The 18230-nt window shown below is 38.9% G+C and overlaps 1 protein-coding gene and 1 long non-coding RNA gene across 2 annotated transcripts in view; both read right to left on the reverse strand.

Annotated features, from left to right (window-relative positions):
• Positions 1 to 5455: 5455 nt before the first annotated feature.
• Positions 5456 to 6395, reverse strand: LOC112406781 (uncharacterized). The gene is made up of 3 exons (XR_003004626.1): positions 6295 to 6395; positions 5702 to 6028; positions 5456 to 5564 (listed from the first exon to the last, which is right to left on the reverse strand). It is a non-coding gene; the product is annotated as an uncharacterized LOC112406781 (long non-coding RNA).
• Positions 6396 to 7442: 1047 nt separating this feature from the next.
• GOLPH3 (golgi phosphoprotein 3) overlaps positions 7443 to 18230 on the reverse strand; it is a 52887-nt gene continuing 42099 nt past the window's right edge. The window contains exon 4 of the mRNA XM_024755773.1: positions 7443 to 9356. Within this exon, the coding sequence (XP_024611541.1) occupies positions 8932 to 9356 (425 nt within the window). The 3' untranslated portion in view covers positions 7443 to 8931. The remainder of the gene's footprint in view (positions 9357 to 18230) is intronic.

The following is an 18230-nucleotide window of genomic DNA, read 5'->3' on the forward strand; positions in this document are numbered from 1 at the left end:
CCGGCCTCAGCAGGTCACAGGAGTAACAGGGAAGGAATGGTCTGATCTGCGGGGAGCCCCTACCACATACGTTCCTGAAACGAAAGGGCTCAACTGATCCATTCAGAGATTGGGAGCCTCTGCTCACCCAACCCTGTAAAAGCCACACCAAGCACCGATCACAGCCTTCTTCTCGATCCCCCCAAAGCAGCTGAGTAGATCTGAATAAAGATTAAAATCAACTGGTATCCAACTTTCCTCTCTCATTCTAAGGGAGGAGCTGAATGATGCTTAAACAAAGAGCTCTGAAGTATCCATTACTGACCAAACGGCAGGCTTCGGTAGAACCCCACCTTCCCCATTAAACAGGCTCAGCAAGGACCCTTCTCGTGAATACCAAGCTGGGAAAGGTGGGGGGAGGGTGTTGAAACATAGTATGCAAAAGGCAGAAAAAAAAAATAATTTGGACAACTACCTTAGGAATCAAAAGAAAATTATAAACACAAACTGCTTCGTATTCTCAATGCACTCAAAGAGAATGCAGCTTCTAAGAAGCACAAGATCAAAGAAGAGATAAGAAAATCAAATGAGATTAATGTGGATCTGGTAGAACGAAAAAGAAACTGAGACCACCTTACGAAACCAAAGCCACATAAGCATCGAGTCAAATCAGACTGCAGAATACAAGTCAGTGCCATTGAAGATGAACTTGATGAACTTGAAAAATGCCTAGAAAACAATGAAAATGGACAAAACAAATTTATAAATAAAATCCTAATTAAATGTTAGCCAATGAATCCAGTAGTACAATAAAGAAAATACCAAGTCTAAGGGATGTTAACTCCAGGAATGCATGAATGATTTGGAATTAAGAAATCTATAAATGTAAATGTAGAATGTAATTCATTATATCAGTAGGACACACAAACACACACACACACACACACACACACAAATCCTGTGAAAGACATACTTTTTTAAAAGCCTGCTTCAAACTCTTAATGGAAAAATTCCAGAATCATTCCCATTAGATTCAGGAATACAAACAAAAATGATGTTCACTGCTGTTATTGTTGGATAACAATATTCTAGAGGTACAAGCCAATACAATTAGACAAAAATTTTTTAAGAGGTATAAATAGAAGAAACAAATGTATCACATAGTGTGCACAGATATATCTGGGTACTTGTAAGCACAAACACATCAATTTAAAAACTGTTAAAATATTAGAATTCAGTAAAGTTGGCTATCGAAATCATCCACCAAAACAAGAGCTTTCTTACTCATAAATAATAACCACTTAAAACATAAGAGGAAACACAATCGTAACTAAAAATACGTTTAACTTTGGCAAGGACTGGCAAGACCTAAAAGAAGGCTTCCCTGGTGGCACAGTGGTTGAGAGTCCGCCTGCCGATGCAGGGGATACGGGTTCATGCCCCGGTCCGGGAGGATCCCACATGCCGCGGAGCAACTAAGCCCGTGTGCCACAACTAGTGAGTCCGCACGCCTAGAGCCCACGAGCCACAACTACTGAAGCCCACATGCCTAGAGCCCATGCTCTGCAACAAGAAGCCACCGCAATGAGAAGCCCGTGCACCGCAACGAAGAGTAGCCCCCGCTCGCCGCAACCAGAGAAAGCCCACGCGCAGCAACGAAGACCCAACACAGACAGAAAATTAATTAATTAATTATTTTAAAAAAGATCTAAATGAATTACAAAATTCTATTAAGGGACATAAAACCAATAACTCGAACAAATGGGGAGGTTTAGCTTATTCTGGGATAGGATGACAACACTAAAAATCTCAACTCTCCTCAAGCTAGTTTATAAATGTAATATAATTTCAACAATGATCTCAAAATAATTTTTTAACCTGAAAAAAATTATTCTGAAGTCCATTTGGTAGGATAAACATGTAAAAATAACCAGATTTTGAAAAAGCATAATAAGTGGGGGACTAGCCCTATTACAACATCATCAAAAAAACTACTATAATTAAAAGTGTCTCCTCTTCCATGGACAGCCAAACCACTGGAATAAAGATGACAGATAGATTCTGAATTCAAAGAAAATTCAAAGGGGCATTCTAAGTCAGTTACAGAAAACACAGATTATACAATAGCTGATTTTGGAAAAACTGACTAAATATTTTAGGGGAGGTAAAAAAAGCTGGCTTCCTTGCAACAAAATCCTTCACAACAAAATAAAATTCCAGAGTCACCATACATAAATTTAAAAGCAAGAAAGGAAAACAAAAACCCATCAAAAGAGCTAAATATAGTTTTAATCATAAAGTGAATATGAGGCTAAATGCAGAAGCTATAAAGCAAAAGACTCATAATTTAATGAGACTACATACAAACTAAAAGCCACTGGGGGCTCTCCCAGCAGATTCAGACAAGATAACACAACAGTGACACAGTTTGTTTTTTTGGCCGCACCGCACAGCTTGCAGGAATCTCAGTTCCCAGACCAGGGACTGAACCCGGGCCACGGCAGTGAAAGCCCAGAATCCTAACCACTAGGCCACCAGGGAACTCCCCAACATAGTTTTTTAATTTCCTCATATCCCACCCAATTCCCCTTCCCCACCACTAACACCGCACACATACAACCCAGACCAACTAGTATAGAAAAACCATGGTAAACATCTACCACAAAACTACATGTGAAAGTACCCTCACAAACCCCAGAAGGTACAAACGAGCAGGAGTAAACTACTAACAAGCAACAAGACCAACAGGTATCGGAATCTGTACAAGGAGGGTAGAGGGAAGCAACAGGGCATCTGATACCCCTAAGACACACACCCACCCTGACACCCTCGCCCTTGGCCTCATAATCAACAGGGAAGCTCAGAGGACCGACTGGATAACGGCCCCTGAAACCTGAATCATTTTTTCACTTTCAAAAATGATCAGCCAAAAAAAAAAAAAAAAGATCAGCCAATGCCCCACACTGAGGAGAAACTACTGGGAACAGAATCGAAACTGAGCAAGAGGAGAACAACAGAGATCAAAAAAAAAGAAGGTCCAGATAAAGGTGGCTGAGAGTGGCAGAACCAGATCTCAGAAAGCAAGCTGCCGTATTTCTTCACACTCAAAAACAGAGGAAGGGGTTCTAGAGAATAAACACAGTTAGAAAAGCTACCCTGACCTGCATCTCCCTTCTAAAACAGGAAAAGTAATTTCATGTAAACATGGGCAACAGAAGACAATCCAGGTCAAATCCCATACAAAGTTATCATGAGAAAAAGAGCATGAGGAGAAAATATAATCCCTAGAGACAACAAAAGCACACCAGAAAGACATACCTAGGGAACCAATGAAAAATACCTCAAAATGAGTTAAAATACATCAGGAAAATGACACAAAATATGAATGGTATCAATAGAAATTAGAAAAATTTAGAAATTGATTATTGAAACTCAGGAAAAAATTAATTTCAGAAAAGACTAAACTAGAAAGATCATTCACAGTAAATAAACAGGATGTCTTAAGAGGAAGAGAAAACAGGTAAAACATTTAAAGATCAATAATAAAGAAAAGAAGCCAAGCAAAAGTGACCCAAAACAACATACATAATAGCAATCCCCAAAGAAGAAAGCCTAAACAAGGGAACAGAACAATTATTAAAACTTTCATTTTCCTGAAATTGAGAATAAAAAAAGACCTGATGCTACATATTGAAAGAACACACCAGGTACTTGGGAACACTGATCCAGAACAACCAACACCAAAACATACTGCAGTAACATCACTGGCGAAAAATCGGAGGAAAAAAATCCCGTGGGCTCCAGGCCGAAAAGAATAAGGCATTCATGAGAGAAAGAAAATCATGTTATCAGCAGACATTGACAGTGATGTTTTAAGCCAAAAAGAACATACTTAAGATACTAAAAAAAAAAAAAAAAAGTGACCCAACCATTTTATCCAAACAGACTTTCATACAAAAGGCTACAGATAAACTGTTATCAGCATACGAAAACTCAGGGTATAGTAGTCTCACAAGCCCCTCCAGAAGAATCTACTAACAACTGAGCAAGACAAGCAGAATGACTGGATAGATGACGTAAGGGCTGGTGGTGAGCATTAAGCATGTATTTACTTGAATAGTTAAGACTAAAGCAAGAGTTAAAAGGGAGAGATTATAGTATATAATGATGACGTTCTTACAAAGCAGATGCAGCGCAACTACAAAAAGCAGAGGCACGGAACTGTACGCTTAAGTATGGCTGAAATGGTAAATTTTATGTTATGTATATTTTACCACAATAAAAAAGGAAGAAATAAAGTACCCTGTAAGTTTACACCAATACTTCTGATTCGAATTTAGAACTACAAGGGTTTTCTATCTTCTGTCTTAAAGCTATAGCTCTACTTTTCCGTATCAAGAATCCTACTTCTCATCAAGGAAAATGATGATGATAAAAGAATGTTAATTTCCACAAGTTCAGGACACTTAAAGAAAATTAATCAGTCACCTTTGGAGAATGCTTTGGAACCAAGTCTATTTTGAAAACTGGTAAATAAAATGTAGAAATTCTCCTACCTTTCCTCTATGAACTGTACTAAAAGGTATTGTAGGTAAGGTGAAGTTTCTCTTCATAGAAATATTTTAGCTAATAAACAAAGAAATGGTAACAGTTAAAATATCACCACATGCAACCTCAATAAATCACAGGATCTAAGAACTGAACAGCAAGATTGCTATCACAAACCATCACAAAAAGAGAGACACCATGTGCTTCCTGATGAAAGAACACACCACCACCGATGAAACAGGTGCCTAGACAAACCAACTCGAATCTGACGGAGCCTCAGATCTAACGCCCAATTCTCAGGAAGTAGAGGTCAATAAAACACATTAAACTACACTATGTGGATACAATCAGCAAAATCCAAACAACAGGACAAGGGATCCAATTTTATCAACAAATATTCCTCAAGGGAAAAAATAAAGAGAGATGAGGAAAAGAACTTATAGATTGAGAGAAACTAAAACAGACATATAAAACGAAAAATGAAACAGAACAAAATTATTAAAGATGAATACTGGGTCGGGATAGAGACTTAGGGAGGTTGTAATTAGGAGGAAGCCTTGAACGGCTTCTGGACAGCTGGCAAGGTTCTATCTCCTGGCCTGGGTGATGGCTGCAAGCATGTTCGCCTTAAGATAATCCACTAGCCTATACATTTGTTTATGAGATTTTCCATTTGTATTTTAATCATTAAAAAATACATGAAACCTTTATATACACATATAATTATATGTATTTTTCATGATTTTTATATTTGTTATATTTAATCATACCTCCCCAAATTTTTATGAAATATATCCCCAAACCTGAATACCATGCTGATCTCTTTAGTATGATAATTAAGGTCTCCACAGATTCCATGCTTAAGGACTACTGCACCTTACACTTTTCTGAATTGTTAAAAAAAAAAAAAAGGAAAAAAATTACTTACCATATATACCAACTCCAAAGACTGATTCCTTACTTGGTGCTATTAAAGAACATACGACATTCATGCAGAACTTACAAGAGTCAGGGCTATCATTCCGGGACCCAGTGGACTGCAATTAGAAATTACCTCAGGTTGTCAGTCATCTTGATCTGGATGAAAGTGAAATGGAACAATGTTATCTGACAATATAAATATCTCCATTTAAGATGGAGAGGCCATTGAGTTGGAATTAAACTTCATAAATACCTCACATAGACTTGTGACTAGTGGTTTCCATGTTCCTGGGGCAAGAGTAGCCATGCATGGCAGTCATGGACTCCTGTCATCATCAGGCTGGATGTCATCACTCATTGGTCCTATATTGCCACTGAACCACACACCAGCCCCTCTCACTTTCCTTCAGGTGGTGGCCAAATTCAAGGCTTTGTCATACTTTAAAAAAGTATTGTACCCATCTGTTTGCAAACGAGGGGAAGAACTGAGTAACGTAAGGCATCGGAGGCCACAAGGCAATCTTGCTTCAGCAGGCCAGGGATTTCTTGGCCAGCTGACATCTGATGATGCTTCTTTCTCCTAAGAATACATAGAACTAGTCAACTTTTTCACCTCCAAAAGATAATTTATGTAAGTTATACCAAGATATCAGAATAAAGCAGGAATATCCTTTTATCATTGTATTTTGCACGACCATGAGAATTTATTGCATGCCCACTCTCGTGGTTTTTGTCTCTGTTAAGGAAAAGAAGCCCCCTCCTAGTCCCCAAATAAGAAAGGAAAAATTATGGTTGAATGCCATTACTGTTTTCCATCACTTCAGGATTAAAAGCTCAAACACTTACCAGATAATGTGAGGCTGGGCAACCCCTCCAATCCAAGCCTGTTCTTCATTAAATGAAGGTATAGTAACTGCAGTTTTGGGAGGTCAAAACAAGATATAAAATACTTTACTAGGCACAGAGCATGCATTCAGTAAGTCTCCTTCCTTTCTCCCTTCTGTTACAGCATTGTTCCAGACCAAGTTATTCTAAGGAACACTCAGCAATTAAACATATGAAGAAATCGATTTATTATTGCACAGTAAATTTTATTATATCAAAACTCACTGCCTGATTCTTGGATATGAAGGCTTTTAACAAAAGTGGCATAAGCCTGTGGACATACTGCTCCTTCCACACAGAATAATGTCCCTGGAGTCACACCACTCCTGCTTGCAGAGAACTGTAAACAGTGGCCTTCTACAGGAAGAAGGAGTTCTAGATAACACCCTCCCCTCTGGATGGGACCACTTGTCCTCTCCTCTGGAGACACGACCGTGTACTGAAGTTGAGGTCACACACAGGTAGAGCTGACGGGCACTCTGCTCTGAAACAAATGCTGACAGAAGTTTGGGTGAGGCCCTTTCCCCCTTGCTTGAGAATACAGATGAGGCTTACAAAGCCAAGAATACCTTAGAAACAACCATTACCTCATTTCTAAAATCTCTGCTGGAGGAAAACAGTAAATCTTCACCTAAAAGGAAATTCCAGGACATGGTGTAAGTTTCAAGTATCCATTTTGTGGGAAGAAACTATAAATTAATACTTTCTATACTTAATTACCACCAGTAGTTATCATTTTTGGAGGTAAAGGAGGTTATTTTAATGGAGAGAAAAATCTGTCTTTTTTCATGAGTTAAAACAGGAATTGGCAAACCAACGCCCATGGCCAGCTGCCTATTTTTGTAAATGAAGTTTTACTGGAATACAGCCTCACCCATTTATTTGTATTGTCCATGGCAACTTTCATTCAGCAGAGTTGAGAAGCTGCAACACCGTATATGACTCACAAAGCCTAAAATATTTTCTATCTGGCCCAATAAAAAAAAGTTTGCCAACCCCTGAGTAGAAATATTGCCATACTAAACTAAGGCTAAGTAAAACTTCATCAGAAAGAAAACTAAAACCAAAATAATTAGAATACAAAAATACAAATGACATGCTTGCTCTGATTCAGGCACTTTCAAGATCATAGTTTATTTATTACTTCAGATAAAAAGATAGTATACATATTAGGGAATCCCTTAAAATTCAACTCTAGAGTTATACACCATCTAGTACTTTTGAATTGAATGTTAACCAAAAAAGTCTCTAAACACCTGAAAGCCCCACTAGTAACATGAACTATGGTAATAAAAAATCTGACATTTAATTTGTTCAATATATAGTATTTACATTATGAAACCAATGGTGATACGATAAACAATGATAAAGAAATAGTAAAAATAAACTCTAAAAAGCAAAGGTTTATATTCTTACAATGTGCTAATTATCATAATTGTATATAAAAATTAAAACACAGCAGAGCTTTCTGCTACAAAACTCTTAATCATCTGAGTTGTAGTCGTTACTTGCTAACGATTTACATGCAACATCTGCTAGTGCTGACATTTGATTTTCTTCCCCCAAGAAAGTGTGAGTAGATATTTATTTAAGAGCAGACATTAATTTACTTGTGGACAGAAAAAGATAAAACTGTACTCAAGATTAGTACTGGTCACAAGCCTCTTCTCTACAGAAATGATAAAAATAATAAGACTGAAGAAAATTCCAGAAAGGAGATGCACAGGTAAAGAGTACCATGAATGGCACAGCTCAAAAAATCTTGGGACCAATTAGACACACGTTTTCTCTCTCCTTCAATGATGAGAGGTCTATTTTGCCATCAAATTACAATGCCTGCAGCAAGTAAGGGGCACCAGGTGTACAACTAATTAAACCCTGCAAAATACTAAGATGGGCAGTGGTGGCCAGAAGAAGGAACAACTTCTATATAATTCAAACTATATACAGCATAACTGGAATGCAGCTCATCCCAAACTGGCTGTGTGAAACAATTGGACCTTTATGATTTAATAGTTAAAATTATGACAAGTGTAATAATACAATAGATTTACATGGAAAGCAAGATCCAAGGGGCACTTTATATTATTTACTGTGTATTTCAATTTAAAAATAATTTTGCTAAGTATACATCTCAACTGAGGTCTATGTATAAAATGTCCTAATAGATACAGATATTTACCTTTGGTGAGTTAAAGGCCTTTTTGTGACTTCTGTCTGAATTGCAGGCAGAATGCGAGATGTACGTGCACATGTGGGAGAAACTCAACCTGAGGTAATCCAAAAGATGTGCGTGTGAGGAACCTGGAGGTACTCTGACAGTCAAAGCACACCAGAACCCAAACGGGCAACAGTGAGGATGGCAACGAGCAATGGAATGCCAGTATGGCGGTGAAACTTTTTCCACAACAGAAAGAGGAAGGCCTCTCGTACCAGCAGAATCCTGCATACATACACAAAAGAAAAAGCCACCCACCATTTCATAAAACGAAAACCAGTTATAGTGTGGGAAGTACAAACTACAGAAAACCAGGAGTCCCTGGAAGAAAAACGACTGGTTCCCGCGAGAGAAAGGAGGACGCTCGGTTCTGCGCAGCGTCACTTGGTGAAGGCGGCCACCACTGCCCACAGCACCTCGTTGGTGCTGGCCTTCAGACACTCCACCTCAGGGTCTAAGTCCAGGAGCTGCCGCACCCGCTTGGTGGCTAAATCATACTGCTCGTCCAGGAGGGGCGCGAACGCGTTCTCCAGGACATCCGAGGCGTGGGCCAGGTAGATGAGGGCCAGCAGGCGCTTGTCCATGCGGTGAGGGTCGTTCACCCACTTGTCGAGAACGGCTTCCTGCACCTTCTTGATGAGGCGCTGCTTAATGCTGTTGTTGGTGAGGGGATGTGTCGTCATGTCAAAAAGAAGGAAGTTCTGTTTTTCGGTTGTCAATACGCCCTTTTCTACCAGGTTTTTAGCTAATCGTTCCCTCACGTTTCTTAATTGATAATGCAGTTTTAACGGATTCCACGTCTCACCTAAAAGAAAGATTCCCGAAGTTAGAAATGATGGGTATGATCTGCTCATCTTATTAAATTTTGTACTGTTAAAATGAACAGTAACATTTGACTTTTTTTCCTCCAGAGAAACAGAAGAAAATCCAACTATGTTTTCTTGCCAACTCAACCACGAACCCCTTGATGGCCAGGCCTTTGGTTTCTAAGCACCTGGCACATGATCTTCAGGCACAACGGTTTACTCAAGCTGAAAGCAGTCTCCAAACCAGTTCCCCTAATGCGGAGTAAGCCAAATATCAATATTAAATTATGTTTGGCTTCTCTCTAGCTACTGTCAAAAAGCAGCCACTAGTAAAATATAAGATTTCTTTTCTGTTAAACACCCATCTGCAACAAAAAGAGAAAAGAATTAAAAAGTTTCCTGATTAATAAGTTCTTCCTGAACTGCTACATATACCTGACCTATAAAGCTGGGAAAGCCTGTTTAGGCAAGGCTATTCTTCGCTGACAAATAATATAAACCTAATTATAGAAGGACAAAACATTTTCATCATTTTAATCTTGTCATCTATGCGTATTTCCCTTTGAGCCAGAAATACTTAAAATAAAACCAAGGGACTTCCCTGGTGGTCTAGTGGTTTAAGACTTCGCCTTCCAATGCAGGAGGTAAGGGCTGGATCCCTGGTTGGGGAGCTAAGATTCCCACATGCCTCGCAGCCAAAAAACAACAACAACAAGAAAAAAAAAAACCACAAAAAAAACCCCCAGAAGCAATACTGTAACAAATTCAATAAAGACTTTAAAAATGGTCACATCAAAAAAATATTAAAAAAAAAAAAACCCAAATATTTTTCACTAAAACAGTTTTTTTCTTTATAGAAGACTAGAAGGAAATACATCAAAATATTAATCTTGATTATTTGGGGGATTATATTATATGTGACAAATTTGCTTTTTTGTACTTTTTGTATTTTCCAAATAATCTCCAATGAACATGTAACTATTTGGGTAATTTGAAAAAAATACTATAGTAACTTTCTAAATTGGGACATGTTAGAGATCAACCACCGGCACTTTTATTATATGCAAAAGCTGAAATTTTATAATATTGAGGAAAAACAAATTGTACTGTCTACTACAGCAGCCATTAACTATATAGGGCTATTAAATTTAAATTAATAAAAAAACTCAGGGAATTCCCTGGCAGTCCAGTGGTTAGGACTCCATGCTTCCACTGCAGGGGGCCCAGGTTCGATCCCTGGTCAGGGAGCTAAGATCCTACAAGCCCTGCGGCACAGCCAAATAAATAAATAAGCAGGAAAAACAACTCAGTTCCTCAGTTGCCCTAACCACGTTTCAAGTGCTCAATAGCCAAGTGGGGCTAGAGGTTACTGAGCGGACATCACAGAAATAAAACATTTCCACTGTTGCAGAAAGCTCTAGTGGAAAGTGCTGACTTAAAATACATTAGTATTGGGGCTTCCCTGGTGGCGCAGTGGTTGAGAGTCCGCTTGCCAATGCAGGGGACGCGGGTTCGTGCCCCGGTCCGGGAAGATCCCACATGCCGCGGAACAGCTGGGCCCGTGAGCCACGGTCGCTGAGCCATATTTTGCCATATGACTTAACACTGAAGAATATGGGGCTATGATTGAGTAATCAGTCTTGGACTTGCCTTCTGGAGTTAAACAATTAGAAATCTGCATAAAATGTATGAAACTGTTCAGATGCTAGTCAAAAGGCAGCCCAGAGCTGTGACCTTTGAGAGAAACCTCACTGAGCCCTACTACTGCCCAAGCTTACTACCCAAAGGCACATGCCAGGCAGCAAAGCAGAACAGAAGACCTCAAGTAGAGCACAGGACTCACACTGTGTAAAAAGGCAGAGATCAGAGCTGGGGGAGGCTAAGGCAGCTGGAATATGCAAGGCAGAGTACTGGAGAAGAGGGGACTATGCAGAATAAGAGCTCTAGAAATCTGCGTGGTGTTCGCTTGAGTCTGGCCAAAAACAAAGCCACATGTGTTATGGTGTCAAACTCCACAAAACAAGGTTTAAAAAAAAAAAAAAAATCAAGGAAGTTGTAACGTGAACAATTCCAAGAGTTCACAGAGGGCTAGGGAAAATTTGAATTGCAATTAGCCTGAGTGGAAAGGTCTCACTGAACACCCAGGACATTCAGAAAGGATTCCAGAAGGATCACATCTTAGTAATAGGGCTAAACTAGCCCTTGAGTAAAGGCTACTCCAGACCTGACCTAACAAAGCTTACAAACAAAACTGATCCACAAGTAACTTAAGTACCTAGCAAAACAAATTTCAACAGTCTTTAAAGACAAAATTCAGCACACAACGTAGCACTCACAATGTCCAGCATCCAATAAAAATTACTAGACTTGTGAAGAAGCAGGAGAATGTGACCCAAAACTAAGCGGAAAAAAAAATCAACAAAAACAGTCAAACAGGGACTTCCCTGGTGTCTTCCCAGTGGTTAAGACCCTGCAATTCCACTGCAGGGGGCGCAGGTTTGATCCCTGGGTAGGGAACTAGGATCCCGCATGCCACACAACCAAAAAAAAAAAAAGTCAACCAGGGCTCCCCTGGTGGCACAGTGGTTGAGAGTCCACCTGCCGATGCAGGGGACACGGGTTCGTGCCCCGGTCCGGGAAGATCCCACATGCCGCGGAGCGGCTGGGCCCATGAGCCATGGCCGCTGAGCCTGCACGTCCGGAGCCTGTGTTCCACAACGGGAGAGGCCACAACAGCGAGAGGCCCGCGTACCGCAAAAAAATAAAAAAAGTCAACCAAATCTGACATGACCCAGAAATGACAAAGACAATGGCATTAGCAGACAAGGAGTTTAAAATGGCTATTTTAAATATCTAAATAATTTAAAGGAAAGCACGAGCACAATGAAGAGAAAATGAGAGCTTTTCTTTTTTAAAGGCTAAATGATCTGGATCTGCCATTTTACATTTTGTTACTCACGCTGTAAAACTAGGGACTTGAGAAAAAACTGTTAATTAAATAATGAAGAAATGGTACCATGAATCATTATTAAAGTCATCTTCTACATTTAAAGAAAACATAACCACGACTTCCCTGACAGTCCAGTGGTTAAGACTCCATGCTTCCACTGCAGGGGGCACGGCTTCAATCCCTGGTCAGGGAACTAAGATCCCACATGCCACGAGGCACAGCCACAAAAAAAAAAAAAAAAAAAAAGATTAAAAGCAAAAAATAAAGATAAACTTTTCAAATAAAAAACCCTGGCAAATCAGCTTCCACAAAAAGAAAAACAATCATTGCATTCAATTTCCTTGTTAACTTCAAAAAGTAAAAGAGCTGAAATATATTTGGGGCCCTATTAGATTTTAAAACTTAACAGTATAAAAGAAAAATAAAACTCAATAATAAATGAAATTCTACTTTCAATTTCTGGTGTTAAATTAGCCCACACCTACATTTAATGTTAAGAAATCATTAACAAAAACAAAAAACAACAAAAAAAGAGAAATCATTAACAGTTACTTGATGAAGCACTACAGCATAATAGGTTATGAGAGCAAGCTCTGGAGCCAGACTGTTTGGATTTCAATTCCAATTTGGTCATTTCCTAGCAGTGCAACCCTGGGCAAGGCTTCTTACCTATTCCTCTGTCTTTTCATCTGTAAAGCGATGAAAACAACTCTTTCCAGCTCACAAGGGTTATTACGAGGATTAAGTTAAGTTAAAGACATATCAAGTTCTTAGAATAGAGTCTGGTACATGGTAAGCTCGCAATAAACGTTAGCTATTATTATTTAACCATGTGCAGAATCAGCACTTTGGCAGAAAGAGTTTATCCTATGTATAATGGTCTAAAAAAATCATACTAGGTACTGAGAATGCAGACATTAGTAACACATATTTCTTTTTTTTTTAAATGTATTTATTTAATCTATTTATTTTTGGCTGCGTTGGGTCTTCAGTGCTGCACACAGGCTTTCTCTAGTTGCGACGAGCGGGGGCTACTCTTCGTTGCGGTGCACGGGCTTCTCATTGCGGTGGCTTCTCTTGTTGCAGAGCATGGGCTCTAGGTGCACAGGCTTCGGTAGTTGTGGCACGCAGGCTCAGTAGTTGTGGCTCACGGGCTCTAGAGCACAGGCTCAGTAGTTGTGGTGCATGGGCTTAGTTGCTCCGTGCCATGTGGGATCTTCCCGGACCAGGGCTTGAACCCATGTCCCCTGCATTGGCAGGCAGATTCCTAACCACTGTGCCACCAGGGAAGTCCTAGTAACACATATTTCTAACTCTAGAAATTTTAAATCAAAGGAAGGGAACAGTCATAATATAACAACTAACTGTACTTAACTGGCTAGAATAAGATGTAAATAGGGCCATAAAAACAATATGAACCAAGAGCCCAGAGGAATAAGAAATTACTTGAGTTTGATGTTAAGGGCACGCATCTTTCAAAGGTTAGTTATGACTTTCATTTTTCAATTGTTATACCAACCCACTGTCTCCCCAATAAATGCCTGCTGCAACTTTCACCAGACAGTTTGGGTTTTGTTTTGTGTTGGTTTTTTTTTTTTGCAGTACGCGGGCCTCTCACTGTTGTGGCCTCTCCCGTTGCGGAGCACAGGCTCCGGATGTGCAGGCTCCGCAGCCATGGCTCACGGGCCTAGCCACTCCGCAGCATGGGGGATCTTCCCGGACCGGGGCACGAACCCGTGTCCCCTGCATCGGCAGGCGGACTCTCAACCGCTGCACCACAAAGGAAGCCCTGTTTTGTGTCTTCTAATATCATTGGCACGTGGTAGGCAGCCTAAGGCACCAGGCTAGAATTAGCTAGGTTGTGTTTTCTGACATTCTTAAATGACTTCTGGAAATGCAAACTTATAAACACAGAATAATCGATAGCCAAATTTATGTAAAAGCCCATAAAAAACTATAGTTCAAATTCAAGGTTAATTAATTAACTATACTCATAATAATAATTTGTCAGTTATCAAAGAAGTACTATTCCCTGGCAACTCACTAGTCAATTAGGAAGTTATTCTATGTCTCAGAAAACATCTTGGCTACCTATTCTCAAATAATTGTTGGGGTGGCAGGGATGGGGGAGAGGTTAAGATTATTCTAAGGTCAATTTCTCTTTACAGACCTAAAAAAACCAGTAATCCCTCTGATGCCACTATACAATGATTTTCTTCCTCTCATTGGAAATAAATGGTATTAGCAGTTTATAACTTACTGTCTATTGTACTGAAGTCATGCTAATAAGGTTTATCCACACCTTATCCACAATTAAATCGTACATACTGCACCCAACAGAACAAGTAATGCTTATTACAAAGTTCCTCAAATCCAAAATATGCTACCTTAGTTTAGTGTTGCTACTAATAAAGAGTAGAGCCTGAACACAGACCAACCTTCAAATAATGTGTTCCATTTATGACTGGACCTTCTTATGGGCAATCATTTCTGCCTCGGAGGAAGTTAACAAAAAAGGACTCAGACATCATCTTTTGATGCGGTTCCCTGAAAAAGGGCAAATCTTGTGTGCCCACTCCAACAAAAATGTTATTCAGCTTTCCTCAGATATTTTTTAAAAATGAAAAAATCCCAGAAGCAGAAAGCTGAACCAGTATGGGTAATATGTAAATGTTGTTTGATACTATTTTGAACACCCCAAAAAAGGTACAATAAAATAACAGAGTGGTGGGACTTCCCTGGTGGTACAGTGGTTAAGAATCCACCTGCCAATGCAGGGGATACGGGTTCGAGCCCTGGTCCAGGAAGATCCCAGATGCCGCGGAGCAACTAAGCCCATGCGCCACAACTACTAAAGCCCACGCGCCTAGAGCCCGTGCTGTGCATCAAGAGAAGCCACCACAATGAGAAGCCTGTGCACCACAATGAAGAGTAGCCCCTGCTCGCTGCAACTAGAGAAAACCCATGCGCAGCAACAAAGACCTGATGCAGCCAAATATAAACAAACAAAAATAAATAAATAAATAACTGAGTGGCCAAAGTGTCTTGGCATCCTGACATTTCTGCCTTTTATTTTATTTTTTTCTATTTGGGCTTTTGTTTTTTAAATTTTTTTATTTTAGTTGATTTATACTTCTGTCTTTTATTTTAAAAGAACCAAATTAATCTAAATCCAAAGAATAAAGTTACCCCTGAGATTATTAGCATACTTAAGACAACAGTATAAACTGGGATGGGAGGAGGGGAGTTGGTTAAGTGAAGAGAAGATACAATAAAGGTTTAACCTATACTATCTACTAAAAGATTTAGCTGCTTCAATTTAAGCAGAATGTTGAATATCTTTTAAATATACTGTAACAAACCCCCAATGGAGGAATAATGTTCAAAATTCTAGATTAAAAGATGTTACTGTGATCCATATTGTCATTCATCCTAAATTACTCACTATGCAAAAAAGACTTTATAAGTTATACAAGCAAATTTTTAATGTATAGAATTTATTTATAGTTAACTCTTTTATAAAGGAAACTGTGAGTATATACGGAGAGGAAAAGTTCTTCAAAGGTTATTTATATCCCACTGCCCAACAATTATTTCAGTGAAAATGACATACTGGCAGGCACCTAAATAATTTCACTACAAAGAACTTCCATCTTCCTTGACATGTTACAAAAAAAAAAAAGCAGCTTTGTTCATAAATTTGGCAGTCTAGCTACACCTTGTGACCAAACTGATCAATTACATGTCTTACAACTTCAGAAAGCAAAAAATACTATTCTTGAAAACAGAAAAGTAGTCTTTAAACTTTTTATTCTTTGTCTCAAATACACATATTAATTTTTTTAAATTAACAAGATATATAAGTAATATTTAAATATCAATAATTTTAAATTAACAAGCTATATAAGTAATATTTAAATATCAATAATTTTAACATGTATATATGCACACTGTAAATAATGGTAAGATGAACCCCTGGGTATCCATCCTCCCACCCCAGGTAAAGAAGAAAGCTTCATCAAGACCTTAGATGCTTCCCTTGTGTCTTCTCTGCCTCAGAGGTAACCACGAAACAAACTTAGGTTAACCATTCTTTTTTCTTTACATATAGTCTCACCACCTATTCACGTATCCCTCAACAATACAGTACAATACATAGTTCTGAAAACCTAGTAACAAGTACAGACTTAACTGTGTAAGGATAGGTCCACCAATTTTACCACCCCCTCTAATCCCCCTGAACAGGAACACTTCCTTCTTTCTGTCTCATTTTTACCTTTCAAAGGCCCAATCCAAGTTCCACTTCCTCCAACTACTAAAGCTCCCAAGGATTTCTTTTCTCTGGGCTACTGCACTTGCAGAGAACCATACTGTTAAACTCTAATCTGTTATTAATCTGTTATTAGAAATACACAACTGGGGACTTCCCTAGTGGTCCAGTGGGTAAGACTCCACACTCCCAATTGCAGGGGGCCCCGGTTTGATCCCTGGTCGGGGAACTAGATCCTGCATGCATGCTGCAACTAAAGATCCCGCATACCTCAACGAAGACCCAGCGCAGCCTAAATAAATAGATAGATAGAAATATACAACTGTTCTGCAAATGAATTTTAAGATTCTTTTAGTATGGAAGCACTTCTTTTTAAGTTTCATAGTACCTACATCAGCATTGCTGCAATAACTGGTATTTGATACCACTCATTATTTTGAAGCAACTAAAAAGTTTTAAATTAACAAACTGACCCACAGAACTGAGCACTTAAAAATGGTTAAAATGGTGTTAGGTTGGATACAATTTTTTATTAAAAATCAGCAAGCACTAGCACTACTTTAACTAGGTGGGAAGTAGATATTTTCTTAATTGAAAAGAAATGTGCTTTTATCTCCTTCTCCCACTCCAGATTCCTTTCTTTTACGCTGAAATTACAGGTCATTCCTATTATACATCAGGAACATGCAACCAAAGTGCTATAGGTGATATTTTGGCATTTATAGCCATCCTAAACTTCACAGGACGTTGTTTAAAAAAATTTAAAAACCACTTTCTTAGTATTAGCTTCTTGGTTTACACAAATTCCTAACTCAAGTGGACACTCTGTTTCACAAAATCTTAATTATATTTAATACTTTTGAGAAAAGCTTATAGACTTCTGCCCTCCTTTCACTCAACCAAGTGAGAACAGTACACACAGCCTCAAGTTGAAAACCACTTTCATTTATCATACACATTGAGTACTGGATAAGCTACATGCATAAACTGTTACATAACCGGTAAAGTTTAAGACATATACAGCCACCTTAAACGGTGAGATTCAACTCTTTACAAGCCATACTCCCTGTGTACCATGTGTACATAACAAAGGAAATCCAGTGGTCTAAGATATATTATTAACTCAAATCCCAATGTGCCATTAACATGTATGATGTAAGATAAAGAGACTGTTGATGGATGAAGCATCTGAAAACACCTCCACGTGCTAAGTGGCACCAAAGCAGATATCAAAAACACTGACGTTAAGGCAAGACAAACTATATTCCATAAAAAGAACTTTAGCACTCTGACTTACCTGACTTACCTCCCAAAAAAGTAAATACAACTTGAGAAACCCTCCTTTTGGTCAGCTGAGAACCTAATTACAAATTCTAATTTGCACCACCAGAAGTGGTAATGGCCAACAACAGCAGCACAACGTGAGCACAACACAAAGACTGCTTAGGCCAGTGAACTCCAGAGAGTGCGGAAATGATCCATCAGTTAGAAGGTACTAGCACTCCTATTTTTATCTCAAAAAAGTCATATTTGCTAATATTTAACATAGGGAGTTAACATCATACCCTCACTGAGTCTTTGTCAGCTGGCCACAGTTTGCTGAAGAGGTGGAAGGCTCACCCAAAGAGGGCTGACAATGTTCTGAGCACTGTG

The sequence above is a fragment of the Neophocaena asiaeorientalis genome, unplaced genomic scaffold (genome assembly GCF_003031525.2).
Source record: "Neophocaena asiaeorientalis asiaeorientalis breed wild unplaced genomic scaffold, Neophocaena_asiaeorientalis_V1.1 scaffold93, whole genome shotgun sequence".
Taxonomy (NCBI): domain Eukaryota; kingdom Metazoa; phylum Chordata; class Mammalia; order Artiodactyla; family Phocoenidae; genus Neophocaena; species Neophocaena asiaeorientalis.